Source organism: Artemia sp. Qi Xiang Cuo, chromosome 7 (genome assembly GCF_049724085.1).
Source record: "Artemia sp. Qi Xiang Cuo chromosome 7, ASM4972408v1, whole genome shotgun sequence".
NCBI lineage: Eukaryota > Metazoa > Arthropoda > Branchiopoda > Anostraca > Artemiidae > Artemia > Artemia sp. Qi Xiang Cuo.
The window spans coordinates 49,611,955-49,625,495 of NC_142800.1; the positions used below are offsets into that span (position 1 = coordinate 49,611,955).

Genomic DNA, 13,541 nt, shown 5'->3' on the forward strand with positions numbered 1-13,541 from the left:
TGAAAGGGCTAGTGCCTTTTTTAATAGTTGAAAGTGATTTGAGAGCGACTAACGTCCCTCTCACGCCCACCATTTTTCCAAACATCCAATCAAAATTTTGATATCCATTTTGTTCAACGTAGTTGACAGTTCTTGAAATTAGGTCTTTTAGGATGAAAGCCCCCTCAGAGCCCTCAGTGCAAGGGTTGTAAGTTATGCCCTGGGGGCATATAAAGTTTATATAGAAAGTTGTTGTAGAAATTTATAAAAGGGCTCATTTGATTGAAAATTGAAATTGGCCTTTTTATTAATCGAAAGTGAGTGGAGTGTAAGTAACCCTCCTCTTACGCCCACCATTTCCCCAAAAACATTCAAAGATATAGTTGTCGTAAAACTTCAAAAAGGGGCTCATTCAATTGGAAATTGAGAGGGCCAGTGGCCTTTTTAATAGTCGAAAGTGATTGGAGGGTAACTAACCCCCTCTCACGCCCACCATTCCTCCAAACACATCCAATCAAAATTTACAGATAGCTATTCAATTTGAAATTGAAAGGGCTGGTGCCTTTTTTAACAGTTGAAAGTGATTGGAGAGCGACTAACGCCCCTCTCACGCCCACCATTTTTCCAAACATCCAATCGAAATTTTGAGATCCAATTTGTTCAACGTAGTTGAAAGTTCTTGAAATTAGGTCTTTTAGGATGAAAGCCCCCTCAGAGCCCTCAGAGCGAAAAGAGCAGAGAGAGGCGATGACGGGCTTTATGCCCTGGGGGCATATAAAGTTTATATAGAAAGTTGTTGTAGAAATTTCAAAAAGGGCTCATTTGATTGGAAATTGAAATTGTCCTTTTTAATAGTCGAAAGTGAGTGGAGTGTAAGTAACCCTCCTCTCACGCCCACCATTTCCCCAAAAACATTCAAAGATATAGTTGTCGTAAAACTTCAAAAAGGGGCTCATTCAATTGGAAATTGAGAGGGCCAGTGCCCTTTGTAATAGTCGAAACTGATTGGAGGGTAACTAACCCCCTCTCACGCCCACCATTCCTCCAAACATATCCAATTAAAATTTTCAGATAGCCAGTTTGTTCGACGTAGTAGAAAGTTCTGGAAATTAGGTCTTTGAGAATGACACCCCCTCCCCCCAGCACTCAGGGCAAGGGTTGTAAGTTATGCTCTGGGGCATATAAGATTTGTATTGAAAGTTTTGTCGTAGAAACTTCAAAAGGGCTCATTTGATTGGAAATTGAAAGGGCTAGGGCCATTTTTAATAGTTGAAAGTGATTTGAGACCGACTACCTCCCTTCTCACGCCCACCATTTCCCCAAACACATCCAATCAAAATTTTGAGATAGCCATTTTGTTTAACGTAGTTGAAAGCTCTGGAAATTAGGTCTTAGAGGATGACAACCACCCTAACAGACCTTAGGGTAAGGGCTGTAATTTATGCCCTGGGGGCATATAAGGTGTTTATAGAAAGCGTTGTCGTTTGTAAAGGGCTCATTCGATTGGAAACCGAAAGGCCTAGTGCCCTTTTTAATAGTCAAAATTTATCGAAAGGTTTGACATTTTTATAGTTAAGATCGATGTGAGTGTAGTGTATTATTTTTTTTTTTTGTTTAGAACAGGGCACTTCGGATCGAGGTGACTGTTTAGGGAACATCGAAAAGAGCTCATTCGACTGAAAACAGAAAGGGTTGATACCCTTTTTATTGGTCAAAAGTGATTGGAGGGCAACTAATCCCCCTCCCACCCTCCCATTTGCCCATTATGTTAAAAAACTAAATGTTGCCGTAAGATTAAATCAAAATGCACTGTGTTAATGCTAATTCCCAATAAAGCATCTCAGCAATATCCCAAGAACGACTTAGGGTATTATGTTCAAACTTTCGGGGTTACTTCTGCTCTTAAAATTAAACCTAATCAAAATAGCGTAAGTGTATCCAAGTTGTCAAAGAAAGTAAACAGATTTTTGTGTGAATCGTATCAAGATTTGCATTTCATTTCAGCTAGAGAAGGTATAAACCTAAATTAAACAGCACTATTTGTGTCCAGATTTTTAAAAGGGTGTCTGCTGTTAAAAATTGCTAAAAAAAATTCTCCAGCATACAAACAGCAGGCCAAACTATAAAGTCTTAAAAAACGAAAAGATTTAAAGTATTATTTTCTTTTTTCGTGAAAAGACTATGTCAATATAAAACGAACAGAAATTAGTTAAAAAAAACTTTTTCCACAAAATAAGTTTTTCAAAGAAAAGTAAAGAACTCCATTAAACAAAAATGAGCAAAAATAAATCAAATAATCTAACAAGCGCGTAACTATCACAAATCAGTATCGATAAATAAATGAAACCCAAAACAAACAGAAATTACAATAAATAACCGAGTCAAACTCAAAACGAGCAGAAATCAACATAAGTTGGGCGCAAAACACCTATGCCTTCCACAGGCCAGAACAAAATTTGAACTTTACTGAAAAAAATACAAATGAATGTGCATTGTCAGTTTAATATACATATACTGATATTTAGTAATCAAAATGTTAATATTATTTGATTTATTAAAGTTATAAAAGTAAATACATTTACATTTTTTTCTGTAAAGTGCAAACGGAAGAAGATTTGCTACATATTTTCCAGAGAAATTGCCTACGGATTGTTTTGTGTACTCGACTGACCGTATTTCAAACAGAAAGGCTGTACGAAAAGTGTGGTTCAATCCAGCTTTCTAGGGCTATAATGAGAGAAAAGTTGAGATGACTTGGGCACGTTCTGCGGATGAAGGATGACAGATAACCAAAGATTTTTCTTCTCGGCCATCCGTCTAGAGCTAAGCGAAAAGCATGTCGTCCTTTGTTGGGATGGGAGGATGTCGTAAGGAAAGATTGAAGAGAAATGGGAACTTCCTGGGAGGGCATAAAGAGGGAAGCTTTGAATAGATTGGGATGGAGGAGGAGCGTCAATAGCTGTGTTAGCCTCAGGCGGCTTGGTACTGTGGTGAGTTGTTAGTAGTAGTAGAAATTAGAAATTTTACTACATACTGTATATATTTCGCTGTTTTGATTCCATTTATAAGGAATCTTAGCAGATTGCTGTAGCCAGGGAATGGGTTGAGAGATCCCCAGGTTCGCCTATGATTCGCTAGAAAGATAGGTGCGCACAGGTCTGGCTGTTAGAATCTTTTAGAGGTCAGGATCAGAGGATATTTGCTTAGAAGGGTGCGAGGGGGAGATACGTTTAATATGTACTTTCAGAATCTCCAATGCCTATATTAACATTTTTATCAGTTAAATCGTCTCCTTAAAAAAAAATGTGGGAACTCCCTCCAAGTTAAATTTTGGCTACCTACAGCGTTGCAGTACTTAAACAAGAAATTATGAGCAACAAACAATTTGCCTTTTTAAGCAAAATAAAGAAAACAGGCACAAGAACGCCAAACAACATTACTGGGACAGTGGGTAAAAGAAGAGAAGAAGGAAACTGACCACTTTCTTTTTTCCAGAATGTGTATGTCTAGTAGTTCCTGTGACTGAGAATTTTACACTCAAATCTTCAGCTTCGCCAACAGAGCTAAGAGAAGAAATAGATGAACCTTGTTTCATGGATCCAGAAACCGTGCTGCCACCTTCTGATAAACTATCCGACTTCATTTCGATGTCATGACTCATGGTACAGTTCGGATCTCGAAGACGATCAGCAACAAACTGAATTGCCTGTGTCCATTCTTCTCTGAAAATGAAAAATGCACACAAATGAATGAAAAAAGGGTTACAACTGGACTATTTAACTCAAACACTGAATGCCAATGAAAGATGTCGACAAGCTCATAATCGAAGCGCGTATTTTACATATTCAAACTTCTCTAGCGTGAAAATAGATTTCGAAGGTTTCCACGGGAACAAGTTTTTCTGAAAGCTGAAATACCAATATAAAGCTCGACAAGAAAAATATACACATTACGGTGTGTAGCTCAAAAGTGACACAACAGTTTTGGATATATTAGAAAAAATAATAAAGGGTATTATTGAAGACAGAGGAAATTACAAAATATTTGAGTCAAAACATTTACTTGTCTCCCAAACCTTGTATGAAGTGAATAAGTGTCTTTTGTGGCGTCAAGCAAATAAAGACTCACAATAGGGTTCATGTCAACATACAGGTTAATTTTCGAAACACTTGTTGGATGGGCAACGCAGGTTTGGCCACAACGTTATAGAAATAAATTCAAAACGTTTAGAAAAAAATTCAAAGACTCCCGATATATAATGAAGGATACGAATTTACATGAACCTAGATACATTCTCCATATGAAAGAAATAAATATTGAACAATTTGAATTTCATTTTATCAAGGTTTAATATGAAATATATGAAGTAGATAAATCTGAAAGGTGATTTTCTGCATAAATTAGGGTATATTTAAATTCAATAAAATAAAAAGGTGACATAATATGAATTATTAACAAACAGTTAGAACCAACAACTCGAGGAATGGTTCATATTAGGTTGTTTAAACCCTAAACATGAAGGAAGTAATACAAATTCATTCAGAGCTGTTTCAATATTAAATTACTGAGGTCTACCATAAAATATTAAAGAGTTAACGAGAAAAAAAGATAAATAAAAAATAATGCTTTCTCTAGAAATTGAAGGAACCAAAAATTTTGTTTTTTTTTCCAGAATAAAGATCACATATGCGTGTTTTTTTGTTTATTCTTGTTCTTCTAAGGGGTGACGGAAATTAAAATTTCTACTACCCTTTTTAAGAGTCAAAAGAGATTGGATTTAGTAAGATGTGATTTTTTTAAACTGTTTTTTCCGGTATCTATTACGCATTATTATCTACCTCATGTCTTGACATCATGCAAAATTCCTATTAAAACCAGTCGATCACTCTATACAGGGTTTTAGACTTATGTCAGGAAAAATAATAATGAACATCCTAACTGAACAATCACGTGTATTTTTCAAGATAAAACAGCTAACAGTTGATATGATACCATACCACTGTCAAAGCCTGTTGAAAAAAAGAAATCAGAAATGAACACAGGATGAAACAAAGGAACAAAATTAATTTGAAAACCTTTCTTGACATTGCGTCTTTTGATTTACTCAGGTACCCGCGCCGGATCCAGATTATACCCTTGTGAAATTCTGAGTATCTAGGCGGAGCACTAATCTGTCAACGGAGGCAAAGACAGAGGCAAACACAAGGACCGTGGCTAAGGAATAAGAGTTAATTTTAAAACACTATACAACTTTTTGTGGTTTTACGCTAAAGTTTGACTTTTTGTCTCAATTCTGTAAAACGACTGCTCAAACCAAGCTTACACTACAAAATTACTACAAAACTTGAGCGTAAAGAGCAGGGGATTCAGGAAGGGGCAGCCATTTAACCACACAAAGTTTTCCAGTGGTTTAAAAATACTTATTATTCCATACCAATGGCCCTTGTGTTTTAGGAGTACTTCTTAATGAACTGAGGCAAAAAACAAAAACTTTAGCGCAAAGGGCGGGGAGTCCTGAAGGAAGCAGGCCTCCCCCCATATACGGAATTATTCCAATTCGTTTGAAATTTTCGTATTGTCCTTACTTGTTTTTTCTGTTAGTTTTTTTTTCACGTCATTTTTGTTTTGCCCATTTTTCAACATATTCAATTTTGGTTTCATCTTATAGTTTTGACACTTTTATATTTTACTTATATACAGGTTAGTTTTGACAAAAAAAGATATGAACAATCCTATTTATGTAAGAGGGATATAATCAACACTCTTAGAATATTAGAACAAATTATAATTATTCCTATAGGATTTTTTTTTCAGAAAAAAACTAAGTTTTCTGACAGAAGGCATTATTGTTAATATACCTGTGAAAAAACTTTTTTTTTTGTTCACACGGTTAATTGAAGTCTGTTCTCGAATATGAAAATACAGGAAAGTGATTTTTTATGCATCTAAACCATTTTTCTTAACTTCTTGAATTTTTTTCTTTGCTTGTAGCCTAATTCTTAAAAATCAATAATTTTTTGCTCCACTTGCTTTATTTCTTTTGACCTTTTTTTTCAGTATTGCTGTAGGCTTCAAAAAATTTTCACCATTATTGAAGCACAATTAAGGTGTGACAACTGATTAATTTACCGATTTTCAAGAATTACTAAGCGAAAAAAAAGAAATAAAAAAAAAAAAAGATAAGCGAAAACCCAAACCCAGTCTTCAAAATCCTTCTAAAATTACTTAATGCATTACCAAAAAACAAGATACAAAAATTTTAGAACCACTTTTAGATACAATGAAGCGGAGGAGTTATTTACCCCCTCCCCCTCCGGACCACCACCTGTTTTGAATACGGGTATTGTCCTTTCAGATTCAGAAGCGTAAGTACCATGGATATCATTTTGTGAGTATATTCCATACATATGGGAATCCAGGAGCTAAAGCATGTATATCATTTTTCTAATGCAAATATACATGATAATCTCCTTAACCACTTCTCAAATATTTGGATATTTGTGTTCTTTCCTTCTTAATGCATAAGTAATAAAGACAACATATAATAGCAGTAATCTATAGTGAACCTCATTTCATATATAGCCTTTCATAATAAAAAAGAATTTCTTGCAGCATAAATATAAATATTTATTAAGCTATTATCACAAGCTAAAATATACAAACCTTTCTTTTTCAGATTCGACGTGGAAAGTTCTTTCAATCACGGTAGTCCACTGCAGGCCTCTTATATGAAAGGTAAATGGCTTAGGTTTATCTGTCTTCATAATTTGGCAGCCTTTAACTGTAAAGTTGTTTAGAGGATCTTGAGGTCCAGCACCGGGGTCTGGTTTTGTCTTAAAGCCCAAAAGTGCACCATCATCTTTCAGCACAAAATAACGTCTTCTCCAGGTTTTTATATGCTCACCTGCAAAGTAGACCCTTGTTAAATATGACTGATGCATTCAATTAAGCTTATTAATAAATTTGTTACTTAAATGATATGTAAATTTTCTTTTTTACTTCTTCTTTTTCTTCTTCATAGGTACACCCAAGAACAAGCATCAAAGCAAAGAAAGGAATTTAGGGGGGTGACAATCTTTTCTACTTAAGATGGAGACCGAAAACACGAAAGAAGTGCAATTTTGTCTCGTAATCTATTGATATATCCCATGAGAGCATGGCAGATATTTTCACATACGGATCCCAGCAAAATATCAAAGTCTCTATTTACTACTCAAAATGCTCTATTAACATTTTTAGTATTTCTTAGAACCACGTTCATAGAACGGAAAACCTTTACTTTTTTATGTGGAAAAATGTTGACAAGAAACTTCTCGAAGAACGCATTAATAGTGATGTTAATGAGAGGGGGGCACTTGCCCCCTAGATTAGATATATTTGAAAATACCTTTTTTGGTATTTTCATCGGAAATACTAAAAAAGTAAGACCCCTCCCCCCTAGATTTTGCATTTTGCCACCATGACTGTAGATACAAATTCATTTAAGTTCAGATTGAAATCATCCATTATGATAAACTCACATAGCCAACTTCGTATAGTCTTTAGAAGCTCGTCAAGGATCTGCAGAAACGAGAGAATCGATCGATTTGGAGATCAGCACAAGTTCTTGCCATACTCTGCCGATTTAGCTACTTCATTCTATGCCAAGGTATATTTAACAAGGGCTCCTACTAACTCCCCCTGAAAATTCTCCCCAAATTTAAAATTGAGTAACCAAAGGGAAATTAAGACAAAAAAAGAAGAAAAGTGTATAATTACAAGCAAATATGAAAGAGGGGTGATGGGTCATAGTGTAGGCGAGGGGGGACCAGATGCCTAAAAGAGCGTATTTCAATACCAAAATTGTCTGAATCTCCAAGAGCCTTTGGATAAATTTAGAAAGGGGTATATTGGGGGGGGGGGCGGGAGGGGGTGTAGGAATTAATCTCTTTTCTCCCTTCATTTTGACTAAGCGAGAATAAGGCCACTGCGGCGTGATACTTCCCTTCTTATTGCAGACAAATAATTTACATTTATTTTAAAGCTTCAGTTAACTACACTGATTTGCTACATATTTCACAAAATTAAATACAAGTTGTGTATACTAAGTTTGCATCAGCCACCAGAAGGATGTGTGGTGGATCATTTTCTAGGGGGGGGGGGGCAGATGCAAAGAGTTTATTTTCATGCCAAAACATTTTAACTCTCATTTAGCCTACATATAAATATAGACTGAGTTTTAGGGAAGATGAGGGAGGTAGAAATTAATATCTAGCGCCTCTTGATTTTGGGAATATTTCTGGTCTACATCTTTATGGTTAAAGTAATGGGCAACATTAACCCATTCAATGAGTTGATTTGTTTCCGTGTAGGCGGGGGGTACCCCCGTCCGCCCCCCCCCCCTCGTGGTCATAGACTTCAAAGGATGCTCGCTCGATCAGAAATTGAGAGTTCTAGTACCTTTTTAAAAAGTTGATAGTGATTGGAGAGTAATCAACCCCTGTCCTAGAACTTTTTTAGAAAATTGAGAGTTCTAGTGCCTTCTTTAAAGGTCAAAAGTGGTTGGAGAGCAGCCAGTCCCAGTCCCAGAACCGTTTTTTATATATGGTCCTTTTGTAGCCCCTTTGGACATCTGCCCAACCTTTCAAGGTACCCATTTGGTTCTGAATAGTTGAAAATATCAATAAATTTTCATCCAAGAATGGCATAACCCCCAGAGCCCCTAGGATAAGGGCCGTGAATTGTGCGAACTGTCAACTCTTTATATATAGATTTTATAGTGGAAACAGGGGGGGGGGGCATTTTTGTTCTTGGGAATCCAGCAGTGTGAAACTTGTGGGGATTAATTTCTTGGTCAAAAAATCATTAACATTTTGCTATGGGAACAGGGAGGGGCCCAGAAAGAACCCCAAAAGCTTTTTTCCCTGATCAATTTGAAACTTAGAGCCGTAAGTCCCTGGGCTCAGGGGGCTAACGTCCAAAAATTAGTCCAAAATTAGCACAAAGGATTTGTCATTTCGAAATTGGTCCTTCCTTCAACAAAGAGGGCATTCTCGATTGGCCTGAAGCTTATATGAAACTTTGGGCTAAGAGGACCCAAATGCATAAGAACATTTAAAAAAATATTGCTCTCCTTCAAAGTGCAGCCCAAAAAGACCCAGAAAACTGTCAAAACTTTTTTAATATCCACTTCAAATGGAAGGGACTATCTTATAAACTTGGGAGGGCACTCATTTGATTGCAAATTGAAAGATCTCTGTCCTTTTTAAAGGCCAAAAGCTACTGGAGGGCAATCAACCTCCCTCTCAGTTCCTTTTCTTTTTAAATTATTAACTCAATGCATAAACAGTGAGACCACACCTCTTTTGAAAAGCCATCCTTCTTTTACAACTGATAGTTCCATATATTACCCCTGTGTTGACCAAACCTTGAAGTACTGCAAAGCTCAATAGCTGAATTCTCCAATGCCCTAAAAAAAAAAAAAAACATTAAAAAAAAAACTAGCCAACTGATAGATTTGACATTAGAATTTATCGCATTTTAAAACTAATTCTATGCTAGTATCACTTGTTTAATTTAAATCTATAAATAATTAAAGAATTCCTTATCTACTATTTCATAGGGATTAATTGTAGACTCTTTGCTCAGCCATCTTATTTTTTTTAACATGACTACTATGTCTTATGCAGCTAAACCTACTCAATAACCATTTTTACAGTCAATTGTCTCAATAAAAGTCTCAGAGTAATCAATTCATTTGGGAACGGTTTCTTGCAGATAACTATTTAAAATCAACTAAAAATTCTGGACTGGAAACAGGAAATATTTCTAATCCACCATAGCCTCACAAGGAGTCACCTTTCACCAAAGAAAGGCCAAAAGGCCTCTATAATGACTCAAATCTACTGAAAAACTAAAAGATTCTTTAACTCTGAGGAAAAGCAAGAAGGCCCTTGCATTTTTTTTCATCATGACATCATGTATTCTTTGCTTACCATTTTCTTTAAAACCATTTTTTGTGAGATTGCCATTTTAATTGGAAAAGGAGGGCATACTTGACCCTAGGTGTCCAAAAAGACTAAGTATATTAAGGTTAAGTTTTCAGGGAATATTGAACTAAATCAAAAGACAACACGCACATTCAGGTTATCAAAAAGGCATACCTGCAATATCTCAGGAATGGACGAGAGTACTATTTTGGTACTCTCAAGGCATGTTGAGTGGGATACTGAGTTAAGTCAAAAGACAATACGCTTATCCAGGTTGTAAAGAGGCTGCATCTGTAATATCTCAGCAACAACCAAGTCGGATATTAAGCTGCAACTTTCAGGACATGTTAAGGAGGATGTTGAAGTAAATCAAAAGACACTATGTGCATCTAGGTTGTCAAAAGGGTGTATCTGCAAAATCTTAAGAACAGCTAAGGGTATTTAGTTGAAACTTTCAGGAAATGTTGAACTGAATCAAAATAAAATATATTAATGCAGGTTGTCAAAAGCGTAAATCTACAATATTTCAGGAATGGCAAAGGGCATAAGCACAAACTTTCAGGGAGCATATCATAGGGAGTGCAGGCACTTTGTATTGAAGGAGTTGTTATAGAAACTTCAAAAAGGGCTCATTCCATTGGAAATTGGAGTGGCTAGTGCCCTTTTTAATAGTAAAAAAAGATTGGAGGGCAACTATACCCCCCCCCCCCCGCCCATCATTCCCTCAAACACATCCAATCAAAATTCTGAGATAGCCAATTTGTTCAGCGTAGTTGATTTCCAGAAAGAAAATATGTTTTTGAGGAGGTCACTCACCCACAACCCTCAGGGCAAGGGTTTTAAGTTATGCCCTGGGGGCATATAAGAACGATGTCGGCACAATGTATTATTTATTATTTTTTTTCCTTTAGACCAGGGCACTTTGTATCGAAGAAGTTTTCAATTGGAAATTGGAAGGGCTTGTGCCCTTTTTAATAGTCGAAAGTGATTGGAATGCAACTAACACCCCTTCCATGCCCACCATTTCCCAAAACACATCCAATCAAAATTTTCAGATAGCCATTTTGTTCAGCATACTTGATTTCTAGATAGAAAATATGTTTTTGCGGAGGTCACTCCCCCGCAACCCTCAGGGCAAGGGTTTTAAGTTATGCCCTGGGGGCATATAAGAACAATGTTGGCACAATGTATTATTTTTTTTTTCCTTTAGACCAGGGCACTTCGTATCGAAGAAGTTGCCATAGAAACTTCGAAAAGGGCTCATTCAATTGGAAATCGGAGTGGCTTGTGCCCTTTTTAATAGTTGAAAGTGAATGGAAGGCAACTAACACCCCTTGCATGCCCACCATTTTAAAAAAACACATCCAATCAAAATTTTGAGATAGCCATTTTGTTCAGCATAGTTGACTTCCAGATAGAAATATGTTTTTGAGGAGGACACTCCTCCACAGCCATTGGGGCAAGGGTTGTAAGTTATGCCCTGGGGGCATATAAGGTTTTTATAGAAAGCTTTGTCGTAGAAACTTCAAAAACGGCTCATTCGATTGGAAATTCAAAGGGCTGGTGCGCTTTTTAATAGTCGAAAGGGATTGGAGGGCAACTAACCCACCTCTCACACCCACCTTTTCCCCAACCACATCCAATCAAAATTTTAAGATAGTCCTTTTTTTCAACATAGTTGAAACTTCTGAAAATTAGGTCTTTGAGGATGACAACCCCCCCCCCCACAGCCCTCAGGGTTGTAAGTTATGCCCTGGGGGCATATAAGGTGTTTATAGAATGCGCTGTCATAGAAACTTCAAAAAGGGCTCATTTGATCGGAAATTGAAATGGCTAGTACCCTTTTTAATAGTCGAAACTGATTGGAAGGCAACTAACACCCCTTCCTCGCCCACCATTTCCCCAAACTCATCCAATCAAAATTTTGAGATAGCCTTTTTGTTCCGCGCAGTTTAAAGTTCAGGAAATTATACCTTTGAGCAGGGCACCCCCCCCCACCAGGCTTCAAGGCAACAGTTATAAGTTATGCCCTGGGGGCATGCAAGTTTTATTGAAATCTTTGTCATAAAAACTTGAAAAAGGGCTCATTCGATTGGAAATTCAAAGGGCTAGTGCCTTTTTTAATAGTCGAAAGTGATTGAAGGGCAACAAACCCTCATCTTACGCCCACCTTTTCCCCAAACACATCCAATCAAAATTTTAAGATAGCCATTTTGTTCAACGTAGTTGAAAGTTCTGGAAATTAGGTCTTTGAGGATGACAACCCCCCCCCCCCACAGCTCTATGCCCTTGGGGCATGTAAGGTTTTTATAGAACGCGTTGTTGTAGAAACTTCAAAAGTGGCTCATTCGATTGGAAATTGAAATGGCTAGTTTCCTTTTTAATAGTTGAAAGTGGTTGGAAGGGAACTAACACCCCTTCAACAACCACCATTTCCCCAAAAACATCCAATCAAAATTTTGAGACAGCCATTTTGTTCCATGCAAAAGTTCAGGAAATTATACCTTTGATTAGAACACTCCCCCCACAGTCTTCAGGGTAAGGGTTGCAAGTTATTCCCTGGGGGAATTTAAGTTTTTATTGAAATCTTTGTCGTAGAAACTTGAAAAAGGGCTCATTCGATTGGAAATTCAAAGGGCTAATGCCCTTTTTAATAGTCTCGAAAGTGATTTGAGGGCAACTAACTTCCTTCTCACGCCCACCTTTTCCCCAAACACATCCAATCAAAATTTTTAGATAGCCAATTTATTCAACGTAGTTGAAAGTTTTGGAAATTAGGGCATTAAGGATGACAGCCCCTCCACCCCCACAGCCCTAAGGGCCAGGGTTGTAAGTTATGCCCTGGGGGCATATAAGTTTTTTTTTTATAAAAAGCAATGTTGTTGAAACTTCAAAAAGGGCTCATTCGATTGGAAATTGAAAGGGCTAGTGCCCTTTTAATAGTCAAAAGTGATCGAAGGGCAACTAGCCCCTCTCTCACGCCCACCATTTCCCCAAACACATCAAATCAAAATTTTGAGATATCCATGTTGTTCAACATAGTCGAAAGTTCATGAAATTAGGTCTTCTAGGATGATAACCTCATCAGAACCCTCAGTGCAAGGGTTGTAAATTATGCACTGGGGGCATGTAAGGTTTATATAGAAAGTAGTTGTAGAAATTTTAGAATGGGCTCATTCCATTGGAAATGGAGATTGCCCTTTCTTAATAGTTGAAAGTGAGTGGAGAGTAATTAACCCCCCTCTCACGCCCATTATTTCCCCAAGAACATTCAATCACAGTTTAGAGATGGCCATTTTGTTCAACATAGTTGAAAGTTCTGGAATAAATATATATATATATATATATATATATATATATATATATATATATATATATATATATATATATATATATATATATACATAATGGGAGCTAGAAGTAATTTGAGGTTCCCCCATTGCCTCCAGTCAGTAAGAGGTAGGATTTTTTCCTTTAGCCAATCTACAAGGAATTGTTCATATAGTTTCAAAAATATAGGAGTGAGAGAATTAGAAAGGCTTTCCAAACTAGGCTTTCTGTCTTTCTTTTTAAGAGGGCTATGAAATCCTCTCA

General features: G+C 36.8%; 1 protein-coding gene across 2 annotated transcripts in view; it reads right to left on the reverse strand.

Annotated features, from left to right (window-relative positions):
* LOC148950373 (RAC serine/threonine-protein kinase-like) overlaps positions 1 to 13,541 on the reverse strand; it is a 53,982-nt gene that overhangs the window by 32,934 nt on the left and 7,507 nt on the right. For both annotated transcript variants that reach the window (XM_089091579.1, XM_089091578.1), the window contains exons 2-4: positions 9,319 to 9,427; positions 6,643 to 6,883; positions 3,458 to 3,701 (exon numbers count right to left, since the gene is read on the reverse strand). In XM_089091579.1, coding sequence (XP_088947705.1) covers positions 3,458 to 3,701; positions 6,643 to 6,883; positions 9,319 to 9,361 — 528 coding nt within the window. In that variant the 5' untranslated portion in view covers positions 9,362 to 9,427. The remainder of the gene's footprint in view (positions 1 to 3,457; positions 3,702 to 6,642; positions 6,884 to 9,318; positions 9,428 to 13,541) is intronic.